The sequence below is a fragment of the Gopherus flavomarginatus genome, chromosome 1 (genome assembly GCF_025201925.1).
Source record: "Gopherus flavomarginatus isolate rGopFla2 chromosome 1, rGopFla2.mat.asm, whole genome shotgun sequence".
NCBI lineage: Eukaryota > Metazoa > Chordata > Testudines > Testudinidae > Gopherus > Gopherus flavomarginatus.
In genome coordinates this window covers 121,539,517-121,562,113 of record NC_066617.1, presented here as the reverse complement: position 1 = coordinate 121,562,113, position 22,597 = coordinate 121,539,517, and the positions used below count along the sequence as shown (strand labels likewise).

Here is a 22,597-nt window from a genome sequence, read left to right as displayed (position 1 = left end):
GACTGTGCCAGGGGTCAGACCCAGCTACTCCCACCCAAAAATTTCAGGTCTTCCCTTGCTGCATATTTGGACAGCCCCTTTGGAGGCTTAGCTGTACTCCTACTTTTTCCTCACCAGCAGACTTGAGCAAATAAAAGACTGCTATCTTTTCTATAACTGGTGTTCTTCGAGATGTGTTGCTCATTCCCATTCCATAATAGGTGTGCGTGCTCGCCACATGTACTGGTGCCAGATTTTTTCCCTTAGCAATATCCATAGGGGATAGGCTCTGGTGCCTTCTGGAGTGGTGCCTGCTGGCTCCCACCACCCTCAGTTCCTTCTTGCCGGAAACTCCAACAGTGGCGAAGGACGACGGGTTGTGGAATGAACATGAGCAACACATCTTGAAGAACAGCAGTTACAGAAAAGGTAACTGTCTTTTCTTCTTCGAGTGCTTGCTCACGTCCATTCCATATTAGATGACTCCAAAGCAGTACCCTTGGAGGTGGGTAGGAGTTCCCGGACGTGTAGATTGCAACACAGCTCTGCCGAACCCAGAGTCATCCCTGGCCTACTGAGTGATGGCATAATGAGCAATAAATGTGAGGATAGAGGACCACGTTGTGGTTCTACAAGTGTCCTGGATAGGGATGTGCATGAGGAAGGACGCTGAAGATGCCTGCGAGTGGCTCTGACAATCAGTGGCAGCGGAACCCCCGTCAGGTCGTAGCAGGTCCTTATGCATGAGGTGATCCAATTGGAAATCCTCTGCAAGGACACCAGGTGACCCTTCATCCTATCCGCTGTAGCAATGAAGAGTTGAGTCAATTTTCGGAAAGGCCTGGTACATTCTAAGTAAAAAACTAAGGCCCTCCGGACATCCAGGGCATGAAAACACCTCACTTCACTGATCTTGTGCGGTTTGGGACAGAACACTGGGAGGAAGATGTCCTGATTCATATGGAAGATTGAGACCACTTTTGGCAGGAAGGCCGGGTAAGGCCACAGCTGAACCTTATCTTTGTAGAAGACCTTGTACGGAGGTCCTGGGGTAAAGGTTTTAATTTCAGAGACCTGTCTCGCTGATGTCACTGCCACCAGGAATGCGACCTTCCATGACAGGTGGGAAAGGGAGCAGGAACCCAGCGGCGAAAAAGGGTGCGCCACTGAGCCTAGAGAGGACCAAATTAATATCCCACTGCGGGACAGGGGTCCGTAACCTGTGGGACAAGCCTCTCAAGCCCTCTCAAGAATCTGACTGTCATGTCATGGGAAAACAGTCTGTCCTTGGATCGGTGGCTGAAAAGCGGAGATGGCCGCAAGATGCACTCTAATGGAAAAGTGTGCCAGGCCCTGGTTACTCAGATGAAGCAGGTAGTCTAAGATAGACTGTACGGAAGAGTGTGAGGGAGAGCAGGTCTGCTCCTCTGGATTCAGCCACGCAGCATCCACAATGAGAGGTGGAGGGACATGAGGTTGGAGTGCAGGAGCCAAGTGTGGGCCTGTGACTGCAGGTCTGGTTGGTTGGGCAGGGGCCAGGGAGGGGCCACTGTCAGGTTCATGAGCGTGCCAAACCAGTGCTGGCAAGGCCACATCGCGGTGATCATGATAACCTGTGCCCTGCCTCTCTTGATCTTTGCAAGGACCTGCTGATGAAAAGAATTGGAGGGAACGCGTACATCAGGTTTCCTGACCACAACAGGAGGAAGGCAGCAGAAAGGGAGTCCTTGCCCAGACCTTGCCGCAAACAAAACCGGTGGCATTTCATGTTTAACCTGGTGGTGAACAGGTCCACTTGGGGGGTTCCTTATCTATGGAAGATCATTCAGGCTACCTCTGGGTGGAGCGACCACTCGTGGTGAGAGGAGAAGGCCTGCTGTGGTGATCCGCTAGCATGTTCTTGACACCAGGGATTTGACAAGCTTCCAGATGGATTTCATGGCTGATGCAGAAGTCCCACAGATGGGGATAGCTCAGTGGTTTGAGCATTGGCCTGCTAAACCCAGGGTTGTGAGTTCAATCCTTGAGGGGGCCACTTAGGGATCTGTGGCAAAATCAGTACTTGGTCCTGCTAGAGAAGGTGGGGGCTGGACTCAATGACCCTTTGGGGTCCCTTCCAGCTCATGGAGATGGCCGAGGCCATGGTGCGAGCTGCAGAGTCTGCTGTCTCTAAGGCTTCTTGGAGGCCACTCTTGCTGCAGCAGTGGCCTCGTCGAGGATCACCTGGGAATTCCTTTTTGGACAGCGAGACCTCGAACTTGGCCATGGCTTACCACATATTGTAGTTATAGCAGCCAAGGAGGGCTTGATGGTTGGCCACTCTCAACTGAAGGCTGGAAGACTAATAAATTTTTTGCCCAAACAGATCGAGTCTCTTCAAGTCTTTATTCTTAGGTATAGCCTCAGGTTGACCCTCCCTCTCCCTCTGGTTAACGGCCTGAACTATGAGGGAGTTTGGGGCTGGGTGACTATAGAGATACTCATGGCCTTTAGCTGGCACAAAATATTTGCACTCAGTTCTTTTTGAGATGGGTGGCAGGGAGGAAGGGGTTTGCCATAGGGCATTAATTATTGTCAGTACCCCCTCATGTAGGGGTAAAGCCACTCTAATGGGTGCTGTGGACCAAAGGAGGTTGAACAGGGAGTCAGATGGCTCCTCTGCCTAAAGCACCAGGTTGGAGGCGACCCTCTTCAAAAGCTCCTGGTGAGGCTTGGCATCATCTTGTGGAACTGGCTGTGGGGGACCTATAATTGCTTCATCTGGCGATTATGAGGATGAATCCAGCACCGAGGGATCCATCACATCCCCTGACAGTCCATCTGGCTGCTTCCCTAGGTCCTCATGAGCCTGGGGGGTCTTTCCCTGTGGGGCCTCCACTTCTGGAGGAGGGCCTTCCTGACGCTCCCACCACTAATCAGGCAGCCTGGGAAGGCTGGGTGAAGCTCCATGGATTCTAGGGGTACCACGCTGCTGGCTATTGGCTCAGAGGCCTGGGGTCAGCTGCAGTATCGAAGAAGTCAACGGTACCTCTGGTGCTGGGGCCTGTCCTGCTACCAGGGACTCCTGATCAGCACCGGAGTCGTAAGCGGAACAGACGTTGCGGAGTGACCTCACCGTAGTGCCAGCCACTGTTCCTCAACACTGACCTGTCCAATCAGGACTAGCCCCTCCTGTGGGACCCCAGGGATCTTTGATGGATCTGCATCGGTAGACCAGCAATCTACGCCTCATGCTGCTTGACCTGTACCGGGATCTAGAGTGGAACTGGGAGTCGAAGCGGGCCAGGCGTCAATAGAATCTCCCTGCAGGGCCTCAGGCATCAATGGGACTTCAAGTTGATGGAGGCCCTCGTCACTGTCCGGGCTGGCAGGCATAGTACAGGAGGGGCTTGACCGCTTGACATGATCTGGGGCCCAACTCCCAGATGGAGATGTCAAGCCTCCCAGAACAGGTCTTGGCTCTCCTCCAGCCCTTTCCTTTTCCTTATGGGAAGTGGGAGATCTTCTCTTCGCAGACCCCTTGGGTTTCCTGGCCGAGGCAGGCTGGCTTGAAGACAGCGGCGGCGGGGCGCTCCGTACCAACACTGCGGTGCTCAGGGCTGAGTCAGACCTGCTCCGGTGCTGGGGTCAGCGCTGACTCCATCAGGAGTGCCCTGAAACAGATGTCTCTCTGCTTTTTTGTTCTGGGTTTGAACGACTTATAGATGTGACACCTTAAACAGCTAACGTGTGGGTCACTGATGGGCATGGGCCGCTTACAACAATCGCATGGTTTAAAGCCTGGGGATTGGGGCATGCCACATCCCCACGCTGAGTCCTGTCTGGGACCAACTAAGTAGAACTAATACTAAGGATAATTACGAAACTATATACAACTATTTTACAAAGAAACATTTGTGACGCACATTGAACTAAGCGAAAGCTAGTTGAAGCAGCAGAAGTTCCAGAACCGTCACTGGCGGCAAGAAGGAACTGAGGGTGTGTGGAGCTGGTGGTGCTCCTTATACCACGCCATGAGGGCACCACTCTAGAGAGTGCCAGAGCCGGTACCCTGCAGATACTGCTAAGGGAAAAACTTCTGGCACGGGTACATGTGGTGAGCACACACACCTAATATGAAATGGACATGAGCAAGCACTTGAAGAACTATGTTTTACAACAGAAGAATGTGTGGAGAGAAATGCATCTCCACTCCTTAAACAGATCTTCTCTGAGGAGCATTTGGCCTTCATTCCTTACTCAGGCAAAATGCCCAGTTCATCATGTTCCTTTAAGTGGAGTAATATTTTGTCATCAAGAAAATTCTCTCTCCCTCCCCATTTATTTGGTACCTTTCATTCAAAATGGTCTACAAACTTTACAAACATTCATTAATTAATCTGACAAAAGGTCTGGTGAAAGGTATTACATCCATATTACAGATGGCTAAGCAATAGCCCAAGGAGGTAGAGTGACTTGTCTAATGTCAATAGCAGGCTGGCAGTCAGGAGTCCAAATCCTCGGTCTTCTGTTCTGTCTCTGAGTATACTACCTCCTTTAGTTGTTCTCCCTCCCTGACTCGTTTGTCTGTCTGTCCATCTGTCCCCTCAGAGCTCTTTGGGGAAAGCACAGTCCTGCTTGTAGGGCTGGAAATCACCTTGCATATCATGGCCGCTACCAAATGAAACTGTAATAATTCATAAATAGTAGGCCAGATTATCTGGTTTAAACTGGCATGGCTGCTTTGATTTAGGGGAGCTAAGAATTTGCCCCAGTGTGTTTGTAGATGTGCAAATAAGCCTCACTGCTAATTATGATCATTTGCAATTTCTTGTCAATTTTGTTTTCTAATTACCACTTTCTACAGAAGCAAACACTAAGAATCAGCAAGTGTCATCATTTGAGAAGTAGGGAGTGCCCCAGCACACACCCTGATCTCCCCTCCAATACTGCTATAGAAGCCAGCTAGTACACTTTTTGGTAAGCAGAAGACCTAAAAATAGGCAATAAAAGTGTGGTGCTGTATAAATATTTGGGTTTGCAAAGTGTTTGAAGTGTAAACTAATGAAATTCTAGTATTCTCACTTTATTTCTATAGTGCTCAGACTCTCCCTTGCAAGGGCTTTCTATTTTTTTCAGTGCCTCTGTTTGTTTCTGGTAGTACTTCAGCTCTCTACTTAACCACACTCTCTTCTGTTCCTCTTTTGATTTTACTGGAAGAATTTTTATAAGATCCCCTACTGTTTCTTAACTACTTTCCACTCCTTCACTTCTGATTCCCCATACATAAATAATTGAATTCCAGCTAGATTTTTAAAATCTCATTTTGCATTCCTTCAAGGTCTGCTTTATCCACATCCAATATTTTTTTGTGTCACCATCCTTTTTACGGACTGTCATCAGCAATTCAAATCTGAGGATGATGTGATTGGATCTTTAGAGCTTTTCAACTTCAAACTTACCTCTCATGCCTACATTATTTCCAAAGATTAGTTGTAGAATAACTCTAAGCTTGTTGGCAATTACACCATTTCAGGGAGCAGTCCTGTACTGCCTTATTGAACCTGCATCGTCCTTCATTTTTCTATTACTGCTTTTTCACTCAGAATCAGAATAATTGAAGTCCCTTTTATTGCTATACCAGCCCTTTTCAGAGAGAGAGAGTGTCCTATTTCTGCACGAACATTTCCTGCTCTACCTTATCATCCAAAAACATTTTTATTCTATAATCTAATTTAAATGTTTATTCAAAACCCTCCTCTCTGTCCTGCACTGTGATACACTCTTCCATACAGCAGATCTCCAGTGCACAGAATCTGTACTCATTCTTTACACTGAACTTCTGGTGATGTTAGCTGAAGTTCTGAATGTGCAGAACAAATGCAGACTATGCAGGATGCAAGACATCTGCGCTGCAGAATGGAGAGAGTTATACAACGATAATGTGGTTTCTTTCTGTTGATTATGGGCCTGATTCTCCTCTCATGAAGGACCAGATTGTGACCTACTGTACACACCCATGCAGGGAAGGAAGGAGGTGTAAAGTGTCTCCTTGCTCCCTTGCTCTATCAATGTATCATGTGTCATCACACGAGTGACGGAGCAGTCTGAGAGGCTGCTACATCCTCTTCAACAACGAGTTGGAAGAAGCAGGGATTGAGTCAAACATTAACTCCATTCCTCCCTTGTCCCAACACGCCAGCAAGTGCAGTGGAACTGCTGTGGAGGGGAAGCAATTCATACCTGCTATAGGACACTCACACAGATTACTTCCCTCTGGAAGGATGAAAGGAATTAGGCACCAGATCGTGCCTCAGGCTAACAGTCTGGACCTGTGTGCTCTTGAAGCAATTATGCACTGCCCCTTACTCAGGACTCCTGGTAAAAACACAAGCTACCCTTTACCACTGTGTAAAACAGAAGTAAATTAGTGAACTCAGTGATATTGCAACTCTGTAATAAAAAGTGAAGAATAGGGCTCAACATTGTTACATCTCTTGCCACACCTCCTGGTTTGGTTTGCTTCTTGCTTTCAGTTTCATAATTAACTAGATCTCTGCAGTTTTAGTTACAAATCACAATATTCCTTAAACACAATATGCTTTGAACTCTCAGTGACATCTCAACCTCTGCACAGAGCACAGAATTTAAAGTCAGGAACTCCTGAGTTCTAATCCAAGCTCCTGATTTGCTCTTCCAGTTGAGTTCTCTTTATGTAAAAAAATAAAAAAGAGACTCCTTTTACACTTCAGTGGGGAGTGGTTAAGGTTACTCTGCCAATGTGTGTAGAGTGCTTTGAAGATGTACATAGTTATCCTAAGTGCTACGTATTATTATTTATTCAGAAGTCTTGTTTCCTACACTTTCTTACACTGCAGACAGTATGCCTAGTTTTTTACTCAGATTTTGCTAGCTGGCTCGCCTCCCTTGTTCATTTCTCATAAAACATTTGCTTGGAAGAATTTTTCTCCTTTGGAGCAGGATAGTCCACATGTCACAACAGGAATATATTCCCAGCACCCAGACATCTACCCAGGGGAGGCTCCAGGCCCCAGCACGCCAAGCACATGCTTGGGGCGGGAAGCTGCAGGCGGCACTCTGCTGGTGTCATGAGGGTGGCAAGCAGGCTGCCTTCAGTGGCGTGCCTGCGGAGGGCCAGCTGGTCCCGCGGCTTCAGCAGACCTCCCGCAGGTGCGTGCCTGCAGAGGGTCCGCTGGTCCTGCAGCTTCGGAGGACCTCCTGCAGGTACGCCTGCGGGAGGTCCGCCGAAGCCACAGGACCAGCGGACCCTCCGCTGGCACACCGCCGAAGGCAGCCTGCCTGCCATGCTTGGGGCGGCAAAATGCCTAGAGCCGCCCCTGCATCTACCAGTATGTTTACTGCCCTTCATAGAATGGGACATGGTGCTTAAAATGCCAATAATTGCCAGCTCCTTTCTGTCCATGCTCCCAGTATTCACAGCATAAATGGAGCTGCACCAGCATTAGGAACAGAAGAAATTTTGTGGGGAAGGAAGTGAGACAAGCCTATTTTCTAGTGCCCATCCTCTAAACACCTTGGATTGTCCTTTCTCTTCTTTTAAGCTATTGGCCTGTCTTATCCCCTCTTCATCCAACAGTGGGTGCCTGCGCAAGGTGGTGTACTGGCCCTTTAAGAATCGGGCCAGTACTGTCATGTCCTAGCACAGGAAACAGTATCATTGAGGGAGAGGAACTTGTCTAGGGTTTGTGAAGAAGCCCAACCTATTGCCTGCGGCTTCAGGGCCCTAGGCTGGGAGTTCCATGAACAGGGCAGGCTAGAACTCTCCCCTTCCCTCACTAGTCAGGGACAAGTCTGGCTTATTGTAAGAAAGCCAATCGCTTTCTGAGATCCAGAACAGCAACTTTGCTGGGAAATGTCTTTCCTAACAGTCCTAGTTTCTGGCAAGGCCTGCTGGGAAATTTGGAGGAGTATATAAACAGCACCATTCTGGCCAAAGAGCCAGACTGTGCTAGTGGGCTTTCCTCAAAGCAGTGGGTAAAAGAGACCATTTGCTTCAATTTTGGTTTGGTTGTAAAAGTTTAATTGTTTTTTGTAATGAGCTGTGGCAGATACTTCTGAAGGGTGACTAGGAAACTGGGAATTTTTTTCTTTTCCTGTTTGAGCAGACTGAAATAAAGTCTCGATCAAGGAAATGTTTTCTGTTTACAAATTCCATCTGCTTTTTTTCTTTTGTCTGGCCTGCCAGTGTAGTCCCTTCACACAGCAGTTTTCCTTACTCTTTTATATTTTTTGCAGTTGTTACAATACATAGAGATCACAGGTGTTAGCTTGTTCAGACATTTGCCTCATCCTCTTTCTAAACTCAATTATTCTAGGATTGTATTTCCAAATGTATTTGACTAAATCCATTATGCTTTGATATGCAATCATTTAATTTCCTTATGCATATTTAGTCATTTCAAAGAGCACATTTGTTAAGGAGTATGGTTTACACCTTCATGACCTTTCTGGGGGTAGCTGCATACTTGTGTGAACACCTCTAATATTCTAATAAACCCAAACATCCTATAACAGCCTCATAATCTCTTCCCCCACACTTCCCAGGGGTGAGACAGAGGAGGGTCTGAGTGATATCAGACCAGCTTTCCTGTGGGCAAAAAAATGACACACATAGAAAACTAGCTCCTAAAATGGGTACATTTATGTATCAGTTCCCCTATCTCAATCCTCCACCAGCATCCCTTTCTTGCTCCATACAAGTCTTCAGGTGCTAATGGGATATTTTTGAAAATTGGACAATATGGCTAAAACCCATTTTCCAAAACCAAACAAACTTTCTGCATGAAATGTGCCCTTACTTAATTCATACAGAAAAGGTTTTCCACATGTCTTCTGAAGCTACAGCTGCCTTCCCCATTCTTGTACAACTGACTTGCCAATTTTTTGGTGTCTTTGTCAAAAACACACAGGCCTTCTTGTCATAAGCAAAGCTGTGTACACAGGCTAAGAGAGAAGCAACGATACATATAAAAACAAATTTCAAGCAGAGAAAAACTTGGCATAGCGCCTACTGACTTGGAGAAAATGTGCTCTTACTTGGCCCCTTTAGTCTTGGTACTGCCAATAGGTTAAAAGGAATGAATATCTGCTGTAGGACTGGGCACGACTTGCATAGTGAGTGTGGCCACCAGCACAGGAATGCCACTGATTGGTTCAATCTCTTCAGTGTATGGCAACCAGGTGTAATCAGTGTCCCTTAAGAAGCTGATCTTCCTTAGCCCACCTCTAAAGGCATGTTTTCACTAGCAACATTAAAGCTTTAACGTGGCTGTGTAGTCATGGCACCAGCTCTCCTAGCGCTGTAAAAATACCACCCCCATGAGGGGAGTAGCTCCCAGCGCTGCTGCATTGTCTACACTGCCACTTTACAATGCTGAAACTTGCAGTGCTCAGGGAGGTGTTCTTTCACATCCCTGAGTGAGACAGTTATAGTGCTATAAAGTGCCAGTGTAGACAAGGTCTAAGTGTATGTCTACACTGCAATTAAAAACCTGTGACTGGCCTGTGTCAGCTGACTTGGGCTCGAACTTAGGGACTGTTTAATTATAGTGTAGAAGTTTGGGCTCAGACTGGAGCCCAGGCATTAGGATCCTGTAAGGTGGGTAGGTCCCAGAGCTCAGGCTAAACAGCTACAAGCCTGAAAAGCTACAGTACAATTAAACAGCCCCCCAGCATGAGCCTAAGTCAGCTGGCATGGGCCAGGCATGAGTGTCTAATAGCACCATAGACATAACCTAAGACTTCAAAGACCTCAAGAACCGACAGCATGGCAGATAAACAGCCAGTGATGTAAGAGTCATGATTCATATTGAATTGCAGTCTGCTTCCTTGAAAATAATGTACTTCCTCAGCCACCTATGTGCACTCACTCCGAGGTGCCACTATTTTTCCCCCTAACACTGCAAGAATTGCACGTTTCAGCTAACTAATTATCCTTAGAGGGATGTCAAGATCTTTGTAGCTGTTTAGCACAGGATTAAATAAAGAAAGGTGTATAATATTAAATATTCCAGAAGAATTAATACAGTCAATCAAATCTCAAAGACTTCACCTGGGCTTTCCAAAAGAGCTTAAAGGAGGCAGGTGTCCAACTCCCACTGAATTTCAGTGGAATTTATGCACATATTTTCCACTTCTTTGAAAATCACAGCCTTCAGCTAGGCACACGTTTTGCCGGCTCAGATGAATGGTACATGTAGTCTAGTATCCTGCTTCTGGCTGCTGTCAACATCTTATTTTCAGAGGACAATGAAATGCTTAAATAATGTGGCTACAATGCACTGTGCAATGCTGAACATTCAGAATGTGAGTGGGCTGGGGATAACGTAATGGGGATGTTAGAAATTGAATATGAAGGAGCACCTCCTTTAAAAAAAAATCTGTGACTAGTGTTGACATATGCCTCATGTTCTCTAAATAGTAATGTAATCCAACAATATGACTGCATGCAATAAAGTCATATGGGCTGATCCACTAACTTCTTTTTTGGGTTTGTTGAACAGCTGAGCTCCAAGCACTCGCTCCCCAACCTTCTCTAGGCCTAATCCTAAAACCGTTAGGCCAATGGGAGTCTTTCATTCATTTCAATGGGTATTGGATCAGGTGAAGAGCGCTTGCTAAATATGTTGCCTAGTAAAGTCTAAAGAACAGGTAGGAATCCTAGGCTGAAGATGGACTTTTGTCCTCTGCCATAAGGAAACAGAATTGAGATGTGAAATGACATAGGACCTGTCTACCTGGGGACATAAGGATACCTCACCACTGCAATTAAGACCATACTTCATTATAATCTTGAGAGGACAGAAAGGTGATAGGGCCTTCTCGGTTCCAGGAACTCTCACCCTCTGAATATTTACTGAAGTGCATCCCTGGCCTGCTGCACAAATTCCTGTTGTTTAAGGGACAAAGAGTTTGTTACCATTGGGAGGAGGGTTAGTTTGCTGACCTGGATTTAAAATAATGACACAGAAAAAGTTCTTTTGATGTAATTCTGGGATTAATTTGGGATTGCTGTAGTGCCTACAGGCCTTTTGAAATTTGCAAGACTTAAGGAATTAATATTAGCACTGCAGCAGCCAGTTGTTTCTCCAGTTATGTTTAGATATCACTGGCAACATAAAATCTAACATTATTTCCTGATTTTCGAAGGTGCTGGGCACCCATAGTTCCTACTAAAGTCAAACTGCCATGATTGTACAATACCTCTGAAAATCTGATAGTATTCATACAGAAATGCTTAGACAAAATAAACCCTTGACAAATTATCCCGGGAGTCAGCCAGAAGACTTCTCTTACTTGCCACCAGTGTTCAAGGTGCACACAAGGTTTGGAGCGACAGATGAGAGAAGATCAAAGATCCTAGACGTTAGACATAGCATTTTTCAGGAGTGAAATTAAGACACAGAGAGGAGTTGCAGTTAGCATTGAGCTGAATGGAGGAAATTTCATCTCTTTTAGGGGCAAATCCCACGCACTCCCCAATGGCTACGGATGGCCCTCCTGTAGCGGAACCAGTTCTAGTATGCAAATGGCATGTAGCAGCACTTGGAGTGGCTATGCAGAGCAAGTGGTACAGAGGCTTCTCCAGCCATGAGGCTGTAAGGGCAACAGAACTTCTCTGCTGCCAGTGATTGTTCAAGGGCAGAAGGATTCCTCCCGCTCCGGCCCTGGAGGAAGTTGGTAGTGTACAACCTGACTGCTCAGACTGTTTGCTAGTCCCAGATTTAGATCTCGAGGGCCTGTCTGTTTCAGATTAGCTGTCGGTAAATTCAAGATGGCAGCACTGCATCGGCCTATGTTCAGAAGGGTTCCTTCACCAGACAAGGGTGAGTAATTTATTTTAGATTAAAGTTTATTCTACAGAAACTTCTGGCTAAGATCCCACCAACTTGTCCCAGGAAACTCCCTATGTGCCTTGGCAACTGGATTACTTAGATTGTAGCCACTTTGGGGAGGGATGATCTTTTTGTTCTGTGTTTGTAAAGTACCTAGCACAATGCAGTTCTGGTCCATGACTGGGGCTGGAAGGCACTATTCAAATACTACTACTAATAGTAATAGTTAAACCACAGAAAGGCATATCTGTCCATTTGAATTTCTGGTGTCCTTACTCTTTACACTCTTGGGGCCCGTCCCAATCTAGGAACCAGATTCAGCATCACTGTAACTTTTTTTAAAGTTAACAGGATTGACAGCATGCTTCTTGCTAGTATAATTGTAGCTGTTTCCATGAGTCATCTAATGAGAGTGAGGATTTCAAAAATAAACAAAAATCAAAGCCCACAGCTGTAATGCTTTTTAAATTATCTGATTCTTCTGTGGTGAAAACCATATTATGGTCGCAAGAATTAAGCACATTGAAATCAATGGGAGTGGCTGGATCTGCAGCTGTTTTGCAAGTCACAGAAGGTGACTTCTTAGCATGCCTAAATATGGATTTGAGCCTAACGAGGCACTCAATTTTGAAAACCTGAGCCTAAAGTTCACAATTTTGGCTTGGTGTAATACTATCAGCTTCAGGCAGTAACAGATATTTAACAGCAAAATAATCAGATCACAACAACAGTACAAATGTTCACTTTTTAAAAAATAATCCTCATCTTTGTTAGGCATGATAGCAAAAAGTATGCTGTCAAGCCTACTTTTCTCAGGATCATGCAATGACAACTTTTCTTTCTTTTTTCTTTTTTTCTTTTTTTTGCATCCATACATGCAAAATGATAGTTTCTAGCATGGTCCAAGCAAGACAGTGTCAAATTTATCCTTCAGGCAATTACCTAGTTCAATGGGTCTGCTTTATGATCAGCACATATGAAAATCAGATCATGTATTCAGGATCTGAAATAAAGATTTAGGAGCTGAAAATTAGGCCCAGCTTTTACAAAACAAATCATAGTATTGGTTGCAAAGAAGTTAGGTGCCTGAAAATAGAGATTAGGAACCTAACTTTAGGTGCACAGGCTCAGATTCTCCAAGGTATTTAGATGCCTAACTCCTATTGATTTCAATGGGAGATAGGCATCTAAACACCTGTGAAGATCTAGGCAACAGCACCTTATTTTTCAGAGGTGCTAAGCACCTGCAGCTCACACAGACTTCAACCGGAGTTTTGGGTTCTCTGTCTATGTGAAAGTCAAGCCCCCATGTTTCCAAATTTGACCCAGATCCCTTGGATACAGCTCTCCAATCAGTTCAGATTCCCACACCCACTCTCAAACAGAAAGCAAGAGATCAAAATAAAGAAGCTACTATACATATTCACAAGGATAAGTACTTACAAAATGAATCATGATGGAAGGAAAATCATTAACAATAGAGCCATCTGCTGTACTGCAAAAAAACTACACAGTAAAAAAAAAAGGGGGAGGCAGGAGATAATGTATAGAATAAACCAAAATAATTTGCAGTTTTCAACTATTATGTATTACAAAAGAGGTGAAAATGATCAGCAGATCAAATTAAACTACAGTGTAATTGTTATATGACTCACCACTTGTCACAATGATTTTGATGTATGGATAAAAACCATATTTACAAGCATAGTTCTCATCGCTGTACTATGTGAATATCTCATAACACTAAGGAATTGAGCCTCTCAACACCCTTTAGGTAGAAAAGTATCATCTCTATATTACATAGAGAGAAACTGAGGCACAGAGAGAGGTTAACTTGTACAGGGTCACAGAAGAAAGCTGTGGCAGAGCCGAAAATTTTTATTAGAGTAGTATTTGTTCAATGTCGATCATGTGCTTGGCAATTTATCCTACATAAAAATAGAGATATTCTCTGTCTCTGAGAGCTAACGGTAATAAAGATGGGCACAAGCAAGACAGGATACTCCAGAGATGGGGATAACTTAGGTGATTCTTATTTAAACTTCCCTCCATCTAATTCAATTATTGAAGTCTCTTCTTAACGAACACTGTGAAATAAGTGGGTTTCTAGAAGGGGTTTTGAGAATAGAACCCTTGTCCGCTAACTCCTAGTTCTGAGTCTTAATTATGAAACCACCTTATGTCCCTAAAACAGGGGTCAGCAACCTTTCAGAAGTGGCATGCCAAGTTCACTGTAATTTAAGGTTCTGCGTGCCAGTAATATATTTTAACGTTTGTAGGTCTCTCTCTACGTCTATATTATATAAAATATTGTTGTATTTAAAGTAAATAAGGTTTTTAAAAATATTTAAGAAGCTTCATTTAAAATAAAATTAAAATGCAGATCTTATCAATTTAGTGTGATCCTTGCCTGGGGTTCCAGCCACCAGCCCCGCTCAGCCCACTGCCGGTCTGGGGTCCAGCCACCAGCCCTGCTCAGCCCGCTGCCGGTCTGGGGTTCCATTCACTCAGTCGGCAGCAGGCTGAGCGGGCTGGTGTCGGGCTGAGCCAGGCCGGCGTGGGGCTGAGTGGCTCAGTCCGCTGCAAGTCTGGGGTGCTGGCAGCACTCAGTCTCCTGCCGGTCTGAGGTTCTGGCTGCCGGCCCCTTGCCAGTTGGGGTTCCAGCTGCCAGCTCTGCTCAGTCTCCTGCTGGCCTGGGTGAGCAGAACCCCAGGCTGGTAGTGGGCTGACAGGGGCCGGAAGCTGGGATCCCAGCTGGCAGGAACTGGCAGACGGAACCCCAGACCGGCAGCAGGCTAAGCGGCTCAGTCTGCTGCCAGCCAGGGTCTCAGCCACCAGCCTCCCTCAGCCTGCTATCATCCTGGGGTTCTGCTCACCCAGGCCGGCAGGAGGCTAAGCGGGGCCAGCAGCCGGAACCCCAGACCGGCAGCAGGCTGAGTGCTGCCGGCACCCCAGACTGGCAGCAGACTGAGCCACTCAGCCCACCGCCGGCCCCGCTCAGCCCACTGCCAGCTGAGTGAATGGAACCCCAGGCCAGCAGCAGCCTGAGCAGCTCAGCCCGCTGCCACTCTGAGCTTCCAGCCGCCGGCTCCTGCCAGCCGGGGTCTCAGCCGCTGGCCTGCTCAGCCCGCTGCAAGTCTGGGGTTCCCTGGGGGTCCGCAGGCCAGCTGTGGGCGCTGAGTGGGGCCAGTGGCTGGGACCTCAGCTGGCAATGGGGCAGCAGCCAGAACCCCAGAATGGCGGTGGGCCAAGCCGCTCGGCCTGCTGCTGCATGCCATCAAGAATTGGCTCGCATGCCACCTTTGGCAAGCGTGCCGTAGGTTGCCGACCCCTGCACTAAAAGCTTGTGTAGACTAAAGGAATTTGCACCAGTCTAATATACATACATTGCACTGGTACAAAACAGTGCTTGAACTGTTGTCATGCACCTACTCTGGAGGGGGAGTTGCACTGTCAAAGCTATACCAGTGCAAAACAAACAAACAGTAGGAGGAAGCCCTAAATCACTTCCAAAAAAAAAAATCACTTCCTGTTTATGCTGAGGTGTTTGTCTCCCACTTACTTTGCAGCTTTCAGCTGAGGCCTAAGGATCAGATTAAAAGTAATTTTCTTTGATGTTTTCAACAAGGAGGAAATATTTTGCAATTTTGGAGTGCCTCTTAGCTGCAGATAGAGAACACTGCTGTTTCTCGGTGTCCCAATTATAACCTGACTAACCATTTTACCACTAAAATGCCTAGTTAATGTGTGCTGTTATTACACGTTGGAGATTTTGCATGTAGAATATCAACATATGTAATTTGGGAAGCTAACTGTTTCATGGAGCTGTTATTCTCTACACGATAATGGATGTGAAGATGGAAATGGGGGTTTTCCAACTCAATTTTTCTAGGTAATTTTCACTGTATTTAAAATATTAAAGTGACAGAATCCAAGTTGGTTATCTATCTGTAGGCATTTTGGAATTGCTTGGACCAGGGCTGGCCTTACCATGAGGCGAACTGAGGCGGCCGTCTCAGGTGCCAGACTGTGGGGGGGCGCCACTAGGACCCAGACTGTAGAAAATTGCGTCTGCTGCTGGTGCGTATGTATTCTCTCTGCTCTAGATGCACAGAGATGGTGGAGTGCTGTGCTGGAGGAAGGAAGGCACAAGAGACATAACACACAGGCAGGAGAAAAGGTGAGAGGGAATAACAGAAAGCAGCAGGAGCTGCAGAGAGAGAGAGAGGGAGAGGAGCCTCTTATGTACCTGTCTAACACCAGCTTCTCAGGAAGCTTCCTGTTTCCTGCTGCTTCCCTGAATCCACTTGAGGAGAACAGGCAGTCAACTGAAGTAGGAGCCAGTTAGTCCCTTAAGATGCTGATATCTTCCCTCAGGCCTTGCTACTAGCCTGCTTATTTGTCCCCTTCAACTGAGTGTTGAGAGCCACTATAGCTGGCACAGAACAGCAGACATGAGTGAAAGAAGAAAACGCCCCTCTGGGGCAGCATTCAGAAAAAGAAAGCAAGTAAAGGAAGCTTTTCTAGCTAAGCAGGAAGGAGCTCTCCTGAGTTACACAGACACAAATGTTCACAGTGAGCCTTCTGGCCCCAGTGAGGATGTGAATGGTGAGGAGATGCCTGAGTCAGAGTGCAGGTGACCTGGCAGCTACTGCAGCATCCATATCTCCATCTCAGATGGATGTAACCATGAACCTTCCTGAAGAAAAGTGTAGATCAGAGAAGAGTGTGGTGGAGGCACAAGAAACAGTTGCTGCTGAGTTTAGTTCCTGGAGTCTAAATGATCCAGGACTGTGGACTCACTTGAGCAGTAGCCTGAGGGACTTCCTTTTACTGCATGGGCCACAGCAAGTGAAAAACTTTATGTTCCCCAAAGACAATGAAAATAGACGCTTCCATTCAACATATTACTGGTGTGAAAGCCTCAATGGTGAAAAGTGGAGAGGCCATGGCTTATGTACTCAAAAACCCAGAATGCTGCATACTGTTTTTGTTGTAAATTCTTCCAGTCTAATGTTCCAGCCACACTGGCTTCTACATGAACAAAGGACTGGAAAAATCTGGCATGCCATGAGAAGGCAGCCAATCACCAGAGAGCATTCCATAGGTGGAAAGAGCTTGAGATAAGACTACGGTTAAAGGCAACCACAGATGATCAGCATCAAGAGAAGATTGCATCAGAGTCTCTTTACTGGCAAAATGTTCTGAAAAGGCTCATTGCCATTGTGAGAATGCTTGCTACCCAAAACCTAGCACTGCGTGGCACTTCAGATCCGATGTATGTGCCAAACAGTGGAAACTTCCTTAAAATTGTGGAGCTGATGGCTGAGCATCTAAAAAGAGTCACCACGCAAGAAATGTACACACACCACTACCTTGGAAAAACAATTCAAAATGAGATCATACAGTTACTGGCAACAAAAGTCAAACAGAAGATTTTGACATATCTGAAGTCAGCAAGATATTACTATGTTATTCTGGACTGCACATCTGACATCAGCCATATGGAACAAATGACTTTAATGGTGCACTTTGTAACAACAACAGAACCTAGTGAAAATGTCCCTGCAATGGTTGACTGTAAGAGAGCATTTTCTAGAATTTATTGACATTGATGATACTACAGGAGCTGGTATGACAAATGTGCTTCTTAAAAAGCTGGAAGATATGGGAATTGCAATAGCTGACATGGCAAGTCAGGGCTACAATAACAGTGCCAACATCAGAGGAAAGAACAGGAGTGCAGACATAGATCCGAGAGTTAAACCCTCGAGCTTTTTTTGTCCCATGCAGTTCTCAATCATTGAACTTGGCGGTCAGTGATACAGCCTCAGTTTCTAGTGAGGCTACTGAATTTTTTAATGTAATTCAAAGCATCTATGTATTTTTCGCTGCATCAACTCATCAATGGCAAATTTTGATGCAACATCTGGGAACATCCTCTCTGAAACCACTGAGTGCCACACAATGGGAAAGTCGAGTGGAGGCGATAAAACCTATCAAACACCAAATTGGGAAGATAGATGATGCCATAGTTGCTATTATGGAAGATAATGCTATGACAGGAACTGTTTGTGGGAGAACAGTGGCAGAGGGAAATGGAATCACCAGAAACATATATAATTTCAAATTTCTCTGTGGCTTAGTGTTGTGGCATGACATACTGTTTGAAATAAATGTTGTAAGCAAGAGACTCCAAGGTGTTGACCTTGATATATCTGGAGCAATGGAACAACTGGACAAAGCAAAGTCATACCTATAGTCTTACCGTTCAGATGAAGGATTTCAAAATGTTCTGAAGAGTGCTCAGAAGTTAGCAGAGGAACTTCACACTGAAGCTATTTTCCCACCCATTCAAGAATACAAGCGTCACCGAAGATGACATTTTGATTATGAGGCATGGGATAATCCCATAAGAGACCCCAAACAACAATTCAAAGTTGAATTCTTTAACCAGGTGGTATATTGTGCAATACAGTTAGTTGAAGAACATTTCATGAAGCTCAAGGAACACAGCAGTATATTTGGAATGTTGTATGATATTCCAAAACTCCTCACTATACCTGAAGATGACCTATACCAACAATGTAGGGCACTAGAGATAGTGTTGACACATGATGACATGCGCGATATTGATGTGAGTGATTTAGGTGATGAACTGAAAGCCCTTTCAAGATACATTTCAGCAGCATCAACTCCAAAGGCTGTTCTGGAATATATGTGCACAAGTAAGATGACTTACCCTCTTTCCAAATGCTTTTGTTGCTCTGCACATACTTCTAACACTTCCTGTAATGGTTGCCAGTGGAGGACACAGCTTCTCCAAGCCGAAATTAATAAAAATACATCTATGCTCCACAATGACACAGGAGAGGCTGGTCAGCCTTGCAACCATTTCAACAGAGCATGAGCTGGCCCAGACTGTGGACCTTCAGCAGGAAGCAGTTCAAATCTTTGCAACCAAGAAGGCACGGAAAGCACCACTTTGATTATTCAAACAGATAAAAATGCCAGTGTTTACTATGCAGACAAGAAAAGTTACATTTGCTGTTCAGGCGTTTGAAAGTTAAGTGTTACTTACATTTTTTGAACAAGGCATTTTAAGTTGTTAGTTCTCCTCTATTGGGGTAGGTAGCAGAGCAGGACCATGAGAGGAGCAGAACAGGAAGAAGGCAGAATTGAGACTTTGGAAAGTTTTGGCCCAAGCAAGGGGGCTCATTTGAGCTCCCCACCTCAGGTGCCAAAATGTTGTGGGCCGGCCCTGGCTTAGACAAGGATCCACCCTCCCTCCCCACAAAATTGTATGCATCCCTGTTCAGATGCACTGGGGATGGGATGCTTTAGCAGACACCATTTACTCCCTGAAAATGCAGAGGGCCTTGACATTTTGAAGCTATCTGCACAAAATACTAATGAATGTTATCTGTAATGCCTATAAGAGCCACAGTATAATAGTCTTGTTTATAAAATAAATCAAAGCAATGCTTTACTATCAGTGTATAAAAGAATTCTCTAAAAGAATGATCAAATGAACAAAATCCATTAAGCACTTACTGGATATGTTTTCAGTTTTCATTGATCTGACTGTATTCTAGTGCTGAGCAGTACTTTTCCACTGCAAATTTCTATTATACATTCTTACAAGGGCTTGTCCAGTCAGGATGTTAATGCACAACAAGCCAAGGTGTGAATATATAGCATGCCAGCTTGCCACACAATAACATCCCATATGCACACTGCTACAGTACACTAAAGTTCCATTGTCAGAGTGCATTATGGAACTTTTAGTTTACTGTAGCAGTGCCCACACAGGACGTTACTGCATGGCAAGTCAGTGCACTGTAGATTCGCACGATGGCTTGCCACGCACTAACATCCTGAGTACATATGCCCTGACATCGGGTGATATTCATACCTGTGCAGAGGCCCAGCCCAAGGCATACATACAGATTAAACCCTGAGAACATCAGACTTCAGGTCTCAAAGGTGAATTTCATCCTCAACACACAGATCTAAATTTGCACTTATATAGGGATGGACAGGGCTCATCAACATGAGCTTACAGGAGCAGCCCAACAATATTGAGGCAATATGGCCTAGTGGATAGAACACAGGACTGGGATTAAGAGTCTCTGGTTCTAGTTCCATCTCTACAACTGACCTACTGGGTAACCTTATGTAAGTCACTTTACCTCTCTTTGCCTCAGTTTCCCATCTGGAAACTGGATATGCTAATCTGGACCTCCTTTGTAAAGTACTTAGAGATCTAATGAGAAGTGCTATTTAAGAACATATAAGGTGGTAGAATTATTATATGGGACTTACTCATGTAAGTGATCATTGGTATGAGTAAGGATTACACAATGTAGCCCAAGTTAATGGAAATAGTTCTCCCATATGTACTATCTGGCAAATTAATAATGTTTACAAATCAGATTTTTTTGTCCATATTACAACTGGTCCAAATGTTTTGAATTCTGAAATTTTGATGAAAAGCTTTGCTGACATTCTGAATTTAGATGAAACTTACTACTTTATTGTAAGTTCTTCAGAGGAAGAAGTGTCTCTTACTATGAGTTTGTACTGTGAGTAGTAGAATGGGGTCCAGCTTTAGAAGCTGCTATAAAGACAAATAAATAAAAATATAGGAAACATTTTTACTAAACTTTTGCAAATTATTCTTCCCATTTTATGACCAGCTCCAGTAAATATCATAGTTTTATACAAAACAAGTGACATATCTTACTACCTGTGATATTAATAGTTACTAACTGGGGTGTTAGATCACAGTTTTGTTTATTCTAAGTATTTAACATCCAACTGTCAAGCCCCTAATTTAAAACTAAAGATTTTCGTGACTGCATTATCTACAGAATGTTTAAAAATGCACATTTTTACCTGCCATCATTGCTACCATGCTGGCTTTGTAGACATTGGTAAGTGATCCCAGCTCTCCTGTTGCCAAGATTGTTTTCATGTGAGTATCTCCACAGGCCTGACGAAACTGACGGATCTCTTCATAGAGGCCTACAGGAAAGTCATTTTAGAACTATAAAAGCTGGTCAAGAAACATTCTGAAGTATGGTGTTTATTTCCACTTCTGAGGGAATGCAAACAGGTCTAAGAACTAGTTATAAAGCAAAATGTTAAAGATTCAGTGAATCACATTGCTGTGTAGGTAGTTAGCACTGCTACACAGTTTCAAATTCATTTTAATAGCTGTTAACTTCATTTCATCCAAAACCAAGAAAATATTCAAATATGTTTGGCATATGAGAACAACTTAGCAATATAAACAGGACAAAGACTTAAAAATCTCGCTGGCTAGCCCTAAATATACCAATAAAACATTATCAATACTTCTAAAGTCTCTCCTGTTTGCTTGTTAATAGGTTTCCTGTACATTCATTGTGTCATTTTTCTCTTTCTCACTCCAACCTTCTGATGCTCTCGGCCTTGTCGTCAACTTTCTGGAATGTCATCTACTTTCTGGAATGTGTTTTGCAGCCTGTCCCACTCCGTCTCGTCTTCCACTCCTCTTCTACCCCACCACTTCTAATTCTGCCCTTAGATGACATACACAGTTCCCAGTGGAGTTGCATACACGCATCCAAGGGCAGAATTTGGCCCTTATCCTTATCCATAATTCATAAGATGAGCTGGTTAGAATTCAGGAAGGAGCTCTTATGTGAACCTGTAGCTATTAAACAAACAAACCAAAAAAACTCTGCTTTTGAATCTGAAACAATTGTCACAGCCACAGGAATGCCACGCACCCAAGTGCCCTTCCCTTGCAACTTGACAGACTCTTATTTCAGTATGAACTAGAATAAATTTGAAAACATTAAGAGACTTCTAATTGACATTGTTTTAAAAAATGATTAAACCCCTTTGACCTGATCAGATAATGAGGGGTGAGTGCGGAAACACTGGGAAATCCACCATATTTTGGTGGAGACTGAAGTATTCTAAAATAACAAAGGATGGGAAATAGCCACTAGATAAATCCAAACATGAATATTAATACACAGTCATGCTTTTCTAGTAAAATATAACTACAGACATTTTGAAAAAGGGCAGATACCCCAACATTAGCGACCTGGGGAAATCAAGTATGGGAAGCCCTTTCAGTGGAAACAATGACAGACAGCTTTATATCTGAATCAAGTAGTTTCTATAATATAGTGTTGTCATTTTTGAAATTTTAACAAAATAAAGATACAGATAAAAGGATGACCAACCAAACTGGGTAACTAATTCAGATTACAAGTAAGATTTGTTAATACATGAATGGAAATCAATGTATATTAATACACCTCTACCCTGATATAACGCGACCCGATATAACACGAATTTGGATATAACACGGTAAAGCAGTGCTCTGGGGAGGTGAGGCTGTGCACTCTGGTGGATCACAGCAAGTTCAATATAACACGATTTCAGCTATAACGCAGTAAGATTTTTTGGCTCCCGAGGACAGCATTATATAGAGGTATAATGATAAAATAAAGTTAAAATATATTTAAATACATCATTGCTGTGCAATGGACCATGATAACTGTGGACACTACAGAGCAAAAGCCTGTTTAGTGATAAACTAGCAATCCTCTCTCCACCCCCAAGAGACTCTTCAAACCATTCAGTGGACTTATCAAACTGCTTTACTGCTGGTCCTCCACTCCACCTGCTGTGCTTCTGCATTCTATTGATGTCAGGATGTAGCTGCTGTGTTTGATAGCACTGCAGTGTTCCGCTGCGACATA

At 44.4% G+C, this 22,597-nt stretch overlaps 1 protein-coding gene across 1 annotated transcript in view; it reads right to left on the bottom strand.

The window, feature by feature from the left end:
- DERA (deoxyribose-phosphate aldolase) overlaps positions 1-22,597 on the bottom strand; it is a 91,502-nt gene that overhangs the window by 23,586 nt on the left and 45,319 nt on the right. Inside the window, exon 6 of the mRNA XM_050969374.1 lies at positions 20,733-20,861. Coding sequence (XP_050825331.1) covers positions 20,733-20,861 — 129 coding nt within the window. The remainder of the gene's footprint in view (positions 1-20,732; positions 20,862-22,597) is intronic.